General features: G+C 39.5%; 1 protein-coding gene across 7 annotated transcripts in view; it reads left to right on the top strand.

Annotated features, from left to right (window-relative positions):
• Nucleotides 1–5,997: 5,997 nt before the first annotated feature.
• Nucleotides 5,998–11,716, top strand: part of LOC148014068 (zinc finger (C3HC4-type RING finger) family protein) — a 45,713-nt gene continuing 39,994 nt past the window's right edge. For 4 of the 7 annotated variants that reach the window (XM_087667381.1, XM_087667378.1, XM_087667379.1 and 1 more), the window contains exons 1-2: nt 6,000–6,160; nt 6,351–6,428. In XM_087667381.1, coding sequence (XP_087523507.1) covers nt 6,104–6,160; nt 6,351–6,428 — 135 coding nt within the window. In that variant the 5' untranslated portion in view covers nt 6,000–6,103. Of the gene's footprint in view, nt 6,161–6,350; nt 6,429–11,716 lie in introns of all 7 variants that reach the window. The other 3 variants (XR_015688766.1, XM_087667377.1, XM_087667382.1) reach the window with 3 other exon arrangements.

Below are 11,716 nucleotides of genomic sequence, written 5' to 3'. Positions count from 1 at the left end.
TCCCAATCAACGGAGCAAAGTGTGTCTGCTACTACCAAGACTTGACACAAGTAGGTGTTAGCTCACAAGGAAAGGGACCCAAGTCAAAGATTCAGCTCATAAGCATCGAAAGGAACCAAGACATATGAACCATGCATCATCCCAAAGGGTAAGAAATCCCAAATAGTCTCAAAAGCTCAAATAGCATAGACTACTTGCTCAATGTCTGTCAAGCATCCAAAGACGCTTCCACTAGCACAAAGGCCATAAATAACAAGCAACAAAGCTCGAACAAAGCATGTACAAGCACCAGTGACAAGTGTCCAAGATCAAGCATCAACGAGACATCCTGGACATGAAGGTGGTGTGACATCCATATGTAGCATCCATAGACATCAAGTATATCCCAAAATAAACTCTCGCAAGCCAATAAATCTCCAAAGTATGCTTTAGAAAATCGAATGTCAAGCCCAAGTAAAGCTCGAATAGCATCCAAGCTCAAACAATGTAACTGACATAGGTAGGTGACATGAGCATAAGTGCATGTCCAAAGCGGTTAAGCATAGACCGATAAGTGCCAAGATACATCCAAGATAAATATCCAAATGCTATGAAAAGCGGAGCTCAAGCTCAACCAATGATTAAGAAGCAATGTTGAACTCTTTTCCAATCCCCAATGGTCAACACATCAATGTACAACTCCAAGACATGACCCGTATAGCATAGGCATAAGCATACATGAGTAGAATAACTTCAGTCCAACTGTTTACAGCAGCCATTCACTTCTCCAAACTGAGTATTTCAGGACTCAAATCAGTACCAAAATGATAGCAATCCATTAACATAGCATTTCCATATATGTAGGCATCAATATGCATCAAGTGATTAATCCCGGTAAGCATAGACTTTAAGAGATAAGTGCTGCCCTATTTTGGCCAAATCTAGGACTGTTCAAAACAATCAATGGCTGAGCTAAATCAGCTCCAAATGTGTCTCACATAAGAGGCATAACATCCACAAGTGATTCGGTATCAATAGACATCAGTAGAAGCATCACATAAGCCATAGGCATACAAATACATGCTGTCTCAGACTTGAAATCTATTGCAAAATATTCTGTCATCAAAATTTGGCAAATCCGACATCACCATCGCATCAAGCGTGCCAAAACCCTAACTTAGACTCTTACCTTGCCTGAATCGGGTTCCGAATGCTCGAGATATGACAAAAAGAGTGCTTTTAAAGCCATTTTTGCAAACATGCGCAAATAAAACGTGAGCATGTTGATGTACTTGAGGGGCCAAATCAGGGTGGGTAGGGGATAAGGAAGAGCCCAATGAAGGCCTACAATAGGCCTACACAAGCCTAGGACAAGTCCAAGCAAGAGGTGAAGAGAACAAGCTTCAATGATGGAAGCTATGGCTGCCTCTTCATGAAACCCTGCTGTTCATGTCAAAGAATGGCTGAGAACTGACCGGAAAGCACTCGCGAAGGACCTGCTCTGATACCAGTTGAAAGGTGAGAAGGATCGAAGCTTGCACGCGAGAGCTATGGCGGGAGAGCAAGAGCAAGAAAGAGAGAGACAAGAAATGGGAACTCCAACAACCACAATGTGTGGTCGGGCCTTCCTTTATTCAAACTGTCACTAAAAGAATAAAGAATAAGTGATTGTGATGGGCGGTCGCCACCTACAGTGTGTAGTGGTGGGTACTGTCAGTGTAGTAATATACGGGTGGCTAGGCGGAGGTGCCTTTACCCCCAATATCAAAGAGCCATTGTCGGCCCATTTTAGATCCTGCCACTCCCTCCTCTTCTTTGTGTGTATAGAAGCTCCAAATACTAGATCTTTGCTTCCTAAATCTATTTTGGTCACAGCTTTCTTGCTATGCTTGACAATCTTCTCATAAATATTTAGGATCTCTCTCTTGCATATGCCAAATGGATAAATAATACATGGGATTAAAAAGCATTGCATTTCCATGTTCATATGCTTGTGTTACCTCAAAGCAAAAATGGAACAAAAACACCTCATAGAAGATAAGGGATGTTGAATTTGCAATATGATAGAAAAAGGTAAGCTAAACATACATCATATGTTACTTGTGAGCATTTGTGCATTTGAAATTTAAGTTTTGATAGTTCATTTGTGTCTATGTGTTCTTGTACACATGCATGCGATGTATAAGTAGTTTTGTGTTTTATGGGATGGGGTGCATGTGGTAGTGTGGGTGTATGTGTATGTCATAGATTTAGCATTTAAGAAACATGACTAGGGCCTACCAATGTGGATTTCAAAAAGTGCATGTGTATATGTGTGGTTTTATATAAGTGGTTTAATGTTTTATGGTGTGCATGTGGTAGTCTAGGTGTATGCATTTATGCTAATGTGGTTGTTAAGAATGCAAGTGTGTTCAAATATGTAACTTTAGATTTATGTGAGGAGGGGTCATAGGAAGAAGATATCAAGAGTCTCAATTGTGGGTGTACATTGGGGGGAGAGAGAGTTAATGAGAGAAAGAGAAATAGAGTGAGACTTGGAGAGAGAGGGCAAGTAGGAGAAAGTGAGACTTAAGAGAGAGAGAGAGAGAGAGAGAGAGAGAGAGAGAGAGAGAGAGAGAGAGAGAGAGAGAGAGAGAGAGAGAGAGAGAGAGAGAGAGAGAGAGAGAGAGAGAGAGAGAGAGAGAGAGAGAGAGAGAGAGAGAGAGAGAGAGAGAGAGAGAGAAGTTAATAACGTAGAGGCAAGCAAAGGAAAGAAAAAAAAGAGAGATAATAAAGAAAGGGTTGGAATGCATCCAATGCATTCCATGTAGCTCGTGTTTTTATTTTGCCAAATTTGGTAGATTCTCTTGGCACTTTGTGTTGATATTCTTCTAGTTCTTCGCTCCACAATGCAATATCAATGGACCTGGCGGGAACAAATGTACCCTTGCCACCACCTAGCAATTCATGTATCGACTTTTGTTGGTCAAAAGCAATGCTTGCTTTTGCCACCAACATTAGGCTTCACTTTCTGCCTCTTGTGATGTGGGAAGGTCCTTGATCTTGTTAGTGAGGCTATTGATCACATTGGAGATCTTTGACTCTCATGGATCTGTCATGGTGATCAAAACCTAGAGATTGAGAGCAAGCACAATGAAAGACCAAAACTTACTTCAAAATAGATCACAACAAGCATTAGGGGGAAATACGTTTGAGTTGGATGGTTGAATATCTACTCGTTATACTTCAGAGAGAAAGGCTTGTGAATATGCTCTTGATAGAAGTTTCTTGTGTGTCAAATGGAGGCATAGATACGCAGAGAGCTTGCAGCAGATGCAAAATTGCTAGGTTTTCAATAAAACAAAGATAAAAAAAGAACAAAGAAGAAGAAAATGGAGAAAAACAACACAGAAGCACACAGTGACAAAAAGAATATTAGAGAGATTAAAGACAAAACATCTTTTAACACATTAATTAATCTAACACACTCTCTCCTTCGTATTTATAAGATGTAAAAATATGGAAAATTATATACTATTTTAAAATAATATAACAAAGACACAAATAAAATTTAATAACAACATACCAAATAATAATAGGTGAAAGAAAATGTAGGTATATATTGATATTTAAAAGTATGGGAGACAAAGTTACTAATATAATATGTAACTATATAGAATTTAATTAAAAATGATAAGTTGGTTAGACAAAGCTATTAATATATTTAAAATTTTGATTAACACATAAATATATAGAAAATATTATTTTAAAAATGATAAGTTGGTTAAACAAAGTTACTAAAATGCTAAAATTTTTAATCAATTAAATAATTAAGAATACAAAAATAAAATAATTTCATTACATAAGTAATAATACAAAATTACAATAAGAAAGTTATTAACATAAATACTAATATGTAACAATATGAAAAATAAAAACTATTAAGAAATCATTACTTATAAAAAGTCCATTAAAGAATCATGACTTCACTAGACATAAAGAATTCTAAAGATACAAAACATAAACAACATGCAATAATATTGAAATAAAATCAATAACAATACATTATTTCTTTTACGATAAGAACACATTATTCAAATAAATTTTAATGTATTGAAGGGCTTAAATGAAAAATGGATAGCTTTCATGGGGGGGTGCGTGTGTGGGTGAGGGGCATACAAAGCTACTAGCATTTAAAAAATGATAAGTTGGTTAGACAAAGCTACTAACATTTTAAAAAATTATAGCAATACATAACTAATAATAATAACAAGATAATAATAATATCATTGCATAAATAATAATATTGAGGGTGAGTGGGGTGGAGGGGGGACATGGTTATGGGGGTGCGGGGGCAGGGCGAACATGGTTATGGGCATACGAGTAGGGGGCATAGTTATGGGGTATACCTAGGTGGTATACATCTTTTATTAATACTTAACTAATATATTAATAGTTATATATATATATATATATATATATATATATATATATATATATATAATATACAAGTAAATTATATGTATTATTATTTATTATACATGTTAGATATAATACCTATAATGATATGTATCATTAATTAATATATATATCATAATTAAAATTAATTTAAATGTATCTTGATTATAAATATACATAATAAATCAAGTGTTAGTATGTGATATAAATAGTGTATTGATTATAGGTTAAGTATAATTTACATAATAATAATTAATATTCTATGATTAATATGTCATCAATGTGTGGATGTGTGTGTGTGTGTGTGTGTTAGAATGATACACACGTACATACACATTTTTTTCATTTTGCCTATTCTTGTTTTTCTTATGTCTTGTATATTGTGTGTTTCACACACACACACACACACACAAAGTGAGTGTGTAATACGTGCAAGTCTATTTGTGTGGTCTAGTGAATGTGTGTGCTCTCTCTCCTCTTATTAGATTTATTTTCTCTCATTTCTTTTTCTTCCTATTGTATCTCATCTTTTCATTTTTCTTGCTTATATATATATATATAAGCATTTGCACATGTGTGTGTACATGTAACATGTATTTTTATAGTTTATGTGCATTTGTGTATGGTTTTAGAGTATGTATTCATTGCACGAACATGTTCCGCCATTAAAATTATTATTCCATCCCATAATGTTCAATAAAAGAAGAAATTCAACTCCTTTTTAATAGTGTGCTTTTATGGATATTTTTAAGATATTCACATGTTCAACAATTAAAATATTATATCACTTAGATGTCATTAAAAGAGAGAGAGAGAGAGAGAGAGAGAGAGAGAGAGAGAGAGAGAGAGAGAGCCACACAATTTTTCCCTTTTTATGATGATATCCTATATTCAATTTTGAGAGAGAGAGAGAGAGAGAGAGAGAGAGAGAGAGAGAGAGTGTGTGTGTGTGTGTGTGTGTTTGTGTGAGTGAGAGAGCGAGTGTGTGTGTAAGTGCATTCAATTGGGAGGGGAAATGTGTTCAATTGGGTGGGGAAGATAATAGAAAATAAATATAATCCCCACTCACCCTTAAAAAAATGCCATTGGGTGGGGAAGATAATAGAAAATAAATATAATCCCCACTCACCCTTAAAAAAATGCCATATTTATTTCTTGAATACCAAACTCCTTCTCCTTGTGCTACATAGGCTTGGGCCTTCTGGTTGATTGGTATTCCCAAGGCAAAGCTCTCAATAATATATAGAATAGATACATGACAAATATTTATATAAATCATGATAAGGTACGGACACTTCTTAGCTAAGAGGACTTAGCTAATTTCTTAAGTCCTTAGTAAACCACTCTATAAATAGAGCGATACTTGGCTAATCCTTTGAAGGCCACTAAAATTGACTCGAGCTAAGGAATGGAAAAGGAGACGTTGGACAGCTTAAGTGTTATAGGTGGGGAAAACAAAACGCGTGTGAATGTGCCTGACTTTGATCATGGTGTGCTAAGTGGACGCGTGGCAGGAGCCGGAGCCAGCCAAAGAAAAGGGATAGAACTTCATTTTTATTTTCGTGCTACCATGCGATTGTCTGCTCTTTTTCTTCTCCGACGTGGCAACTGCTATAAAGCCAAAGAGCCGAGCGCTCTTCCTTTTACCGGCGCTGTGATTTTGATCTCGATCATCCAACCAGCAGCGATGGCGGAAAGCTCCACAGACGCTCAATCCTTCGACGACGTGGACGAACTCATCCCTGTAAGTCCCGCCCGCTGGCCCTATGTGCATCTCACACAGATGGCTATCTCCACTGCCCTATGTGCATCTCATACAAACGGCCATCTCTGCCACCTCCTTGAAAGATATCTCTGCCAATCACTGCCCGTTGCCGTCCCAAATATTTACCGTGCATTTATTGCCGCAAGCACCTCTTCTTTCGATTGTGCAGGATGGACAAACCAGAGAGGCCGTCGCCGAGCACGTGCGGTGTGGTAACACCGCCTTTCGAAAGGGATCGTTTGAGCAGGTAGTGCTTTTTGAAAGTTCCGTGATAATCAGTGAGATCGAATACCTGTGTGTCAAGAAACTCTAGAATTGAAGAGATATGCAATATCTCGCATAGAGAAACTACAGCTTATCTAGGATCAAGGCGTCAAGACATTGGGGCTGAGCCAGTCAGTTGCCCCAATTGCATGAGGTTCCTCTTTGGCAGGTGGGACGCGGTAGGCAAAGTGACATATGGCCACATGGTACCTTGTGAAATAGGACTGCCAAAACTATATTTTATGGCACACAAAGGATACGATGTAGCATGGTTGTTGACATTTGTCCATTGCTTGGATGAAGAAACTAAAGGCATACGTAGAGTCAAGAGTCAAGACATGGAAATGCAACCATTTGGCAAAGTGACACATCGCATGTCTATTGCCACCCATATGAAATTGTGCAAAAGAGAATTGTCAAATCAGTAACTTGAAAGTTGTTTTATCTTATCATAATCAAAAAGAGGCAGGCCACTGTCCACACGTTATGCATGCAAGCACCTGGCCACAAAATGCACAAGAGAGAGAATACTATCTCTTGGGGTGTTTATACAAAGGGTGTTTTTGTGAATAGTATCTTTTTAGTTTAAAGAAAACTTAAAACAACTCTCTCTTGTACAACTGAATGCAGGTAATGGTGTGTACAATGCTGCCCAAGACATTGACCAAACATGAAGGTGCCCAATGGACATGACCAAAATGGAGTCATGCACAATATCTTAATACCCCCTCTCTAACTTTTAGAAACAAACCAGTCATGACTGCCCAAATGAAGCCGAGGAGTTACAAAAATTGGTGGGAAAAGAAGTGCCTCTCTTGAAGTGCTAAGGTTGAACCTATTTAAATTGAGCATGTCCAGCTCCATATTTGGTCATAGACAAGGTATTTAGCCCTGTTTTCATTGCTCTTATGCAAAAAAGCCCAAGCATCAAACTCTGAACAGCCTTGGATGACCAAAAATAATTGGTCCATTTTGTGGATGGTTAGCATGGATGGATGGAAATCCATATGTGCTGCATCTTTTCCAGCTGTTGCCATCTTCTCTCTCCTCTATCATCAGTCAAATTTTCTCTCTTGTTTTGCAGTCTGGTGCCCTCATTAATGTGGCCGTGTTCACGTGTAGGTGCTGCTTGTGTTTCACTTTTCTCATTTTCATTTAGATCAGATTTTTGTTCCTTCCTCATTGTTTGTGTTCCTCCTCTCTTGTGTTTCTTGATTCAGCACATATGTTGAAGAGTATTCTCCACTACTGATAGCTTTGAGCCTCTCTATTCAATGCAATCTTGCTGTCTAGGGCTGTGCAGGCTATGTGCTACACTTTTTGCAACCGCCTTTCCTTTCAAAGAAGGGCGGTGAATCCTTGATTTACAAGTAATCACAATAAGCAAATTTTACGTGAATAAAAAAATTCAGCACTTTACCAATCGATCAAGAGAATCCAACACCGATTGGCCCCAAATCTTGATGCCGCTTGCGGTATTTCTTTAATCTTTATTTAGGAAATCGATGGGTATAACTGAGAAAGGCCAAAGCTCCGAAATTAGGAGACCAAGCTGAGAACTTGAAATCCCTCCAAATTTCTTCGACGGAAATTGTTCTAGTTCCAGCAAATCAAGGCACTATTTCTGACAATTCTAGAACCATTTGCTGTCTACAACAATTAATGACCCTAATTCCCAATTTGTCTCTTGATTCGAGTGCTTGGGGATGCCAACTTGAGTCTTCTCCTGTTGCATACAAGTCACCCTTGTTGTAGACCACTTAGAGTCTTCTCCTGCTTCTTGGGGATCACCCTTGTTGGGGACGATGCCCCCACATAGGTGGCTTGCTTTAGATTAGGGTCTAGGTGAAGTCAATTGCTTTAGATTGGCTGTCGCCAATTGCTTTAGAAGGTCCATTAGCTCTTGTTGCTTGTTGTCCAATTACCCAAAAGTGACCTCTCCTACCTCTTCTTGAGCCAGAAATGCATTACAAACTGATTGGCTCTTTAAAATAGCCCCAAAACATGTAAATTACCAAAAGTTTCATTAAACGGTGCATGATTCTAGAGAGTTTCTGTGTCCCACAAGCAAAACCCTAATTTGGGAGGATCCTTCTGCATCTATACATAGACAAGCTGTCTACCATTGAGCCCATACTTCTCTTGCAAGTTTCGGCCACTAGGCTTCTTCCATTGGCTGTCCAGCCCCTAGTGACTACTACTAGGTGGTCTACAATTGTCACCCAGGCTCTTGCTGGGGATTGGTTGCCATCATCTTTAGGTAGTTATATTGCTGCGTTTACGAGTTCCAACCCCAGAGATTACTATGTTCTGGTTTTGAGCCCGTTGCCCTTCCATTTCTAGCATTGGTCAGATTTGCATTTGCATCTATAGTAGGTTTTTTTTGTTTTCAACATTTTTCTTTATTAGCCCGTGCTTTGATTGGTAATTATTGCACTTGGGATCCATCTTTGGTGGAGGACACACATTGATAATTCCCTCAACCCGTTCCCACAAGAGCCATTGGTTGTTGGACAGCTTTGCCCTTGACCATTCTATGCATTCTCTCATTTGTTTACGACATTGATTCATTCACTTCAAAGTTCTCTTTTTTCTATGTTTGTTTTTTTGTTTTTGCGTTTTGTATTTTGCTTTTAGGGTTTACGCTTATTGCGTTATTGTTTGAGTTATTGTGTTTCAGTCGTGTCCATACATTCTGTGTTTTCTCTATGTAAACCCTAGCATATTTTCACACTTCCCTGGGCCTTGAAATTTAAAATGATTTGGCCTTCCCGAGGTTTTGGCCATTGGCCAGCCTCAACTTTGAATCTCTAACCACTATGAGCTTGAAGTGTTTGACCTCCCACAAACCTTAGTCCAAGATAGTAAAATAATTTGATTCTCTTACCCCTTCAATAGAGAGAGTCATTCCCAAGGTGGAAGTCGATATCTCTAGACCAAATTTGCTCCACGTACCCATTGACACTTGCCCTTCACAACTTTTGCTAATGTCCCCCACTACCCAAATGGAGTTTACTTGTCACTGTGACACATGTTTGGAGTAATCTCACATGTGCACAACTTAATTGTCCTAGGAGAAATGAGGTAAAAGATTCACGACCTCGAGACACTCTCTCACCTAAAGGCATTGTAATTGCTATTGATAGTGGTCTTGATTTCCATGCATGTGCTTTTTGAGTAGTTTATGTAGACTTTGATGTTTTTATGGTAGATCTAGTCAATCTTGGGGTTTGTTAGTCATGGTTAGTGAGAGCAACTAGTGGCTTTGAGAGTAGGCAATGTTGGGCCAATTTGTGAGAATAAGTATAGAAAGACAAGTTACTAGGACTGCTGGCGGCCGGAACTCAAGGTCTTAGAGCAATATCTGGATCTATGTATCCAATTAGAATATCTCTTGTAATCTTAAATACCGCAAGGGGAAACAAGATTTGGGTTCGATATGAGCCTTTGTCTCTAAGAAGGAGCACTCTAGCTTCCATGTGCATGTGTGCTTCATTTGCTTAATTGTGATTAATTGAAGTGCTTGTTAATTAATAGTTAATCATTCTCCTTTGCATTTGTGAAGGTTGGCTTCACTTCTTAGTATTGCGAGGAGCTCTTTTAGGGATTTCCACTCCTATGGGGTCTTTTTTTTATGCAATAGCCTCTTTTCCTCTTCTCTTAGCTACCCTTTCATACTACTTGTGTTGCATTCTTTCCCCTTTGGTCTCTGATGTTCATCCCTTTGAAGGGGATGCAATGGCAGTGGAGAAGGAGAAGAGGAAGATGTAGGAGAGAAGAGCACACGCAATGTAGGTGTTGTCTAACTGAATTGACAGCCTTATTGCACTATCTTATTATATATGAATAAAGAATGGGCGGTCACAGTGTACACGGGTAGGTCCAGAGGCCTTTAACCCCAACAACCTCCCACTAAAAGGCCAATGTGGCTAGGGAGCGAAAACAAAGAAAAGAAAAGAAAAGACAAGGTGAGGAATCATGACATCTCATCCAACGCTCAATCAGAAAGCGAGCTGTGCAAGATGTGTCGGGAACCTTTGCAGAAGAAGAGTCAAGCATCCCCGAGGTCATGACATCCAGGAGATAAGCGATCCCGCAGCTCCATACAATGGAGTAATCCAAGAATGCTTCTCATGAAGCAAACACAACTCATCAGTGCACGGCTGTAAAGCATCAAAGTTGCACATAGTATCACTGTGGCGCATACAAGACAGCGGAGAGTAGTCAAACTCTCCAGAGTCAATCATTGAAAGAGAGCCAACATCCCGGAAACTCGTCCAACGGGGTCTTAAGACTACATGTGGCCTCAGCAAAGCGGAAGACTGATATATGGTTGGCTGTCCAGTCTGCAAAACTACAAGAAAACAGCTCTCATGAGCCTGCAAGGGGTCTGTAATGGCACTATAGCTGCTGTAAAATCAGCCATAAAGCGTACTGAACGCTCATCAAGAGGCCTGAGAGGTGTCTGCGTCTCATAGAAGACAGCATGATGGCTGCGTATGACTTGCTGGGCATCCAAATCCCATAATTTGTAGGCCTTAAAGTCGCCATCTCCATAACCAAGGAGGATACATCTACGTGACATAGGCTCTGGCATATGTACAGATGCCTGGCAACCAAACATCCTCAAGTAATCATAGGAGGGCTGCATGCCACTCCATGCCTCATGGCCCATGGGGTGTAATACCATCCAAGGTCAAGCATGGCATCCTATTAACCAAATAGACTGCCGTCATAAGGGCCTTAGCCCAAAATCCATAAGACAACCCAGCTGTGGTAAGCATAGAAGCAACCTTTGCCTGTAAGGTCAGGCATATGCCATGAGCAATACCATAATACTGTGGGTACAAGAAATCAATGCCATACTGCTGACAAGAGTTCCGAAAGATGGGAGAGAGCACGACTCCCATAATCCATCTGCAAGCACCTAGGCTTGCTACCAACAGAATCCATAATCCTGTCAAGCATAACTGCAGTATCCTCAATCTGCACCAAGGGAAAAGCCCAAACATGGTGGGTAGCATGATCAACAAAGGTCACAAAGTACGACGCTCCACCAAGTGACTGGGAAGGCATAGGTCTATATACTGCACAATGGACAAGATCTAAAGGAGTGTGCCTCGTACGATTGCCATAAGCTAGGGGGCTCTGCAAGGACCAAGAGTATAATCAAGGCAAGCATCAAGATCTGTAAGTGACATAGGAGGCAACAATGAGTCTAAACGAGACAAGATCTCCATCTCTTTGTGGTGCATATGGCCTAGGCGATAA

This window comes from Lygodium microphyllum, chromosome 25 (genome assembly GCF_053477565.2).
Source record: "Lygodium microphyllum isolate KBCC chromosome 25, Lygodium_microphyllum_v1.1.10, whole genome shotgun sequence".
Taxonomy (NCBI): Eukaryota; Viridiplantae; Streptophyta; class Polypodiopsida; order Schizaeales; family Lygodiaceae; genus Lygodium; species Lygodium microphyllum.
The sequence above is the reverse complement of the archived record's forward strand: the minus strand, read 5'-3'. Positions and strand labels throughout refer to the sequence as shown.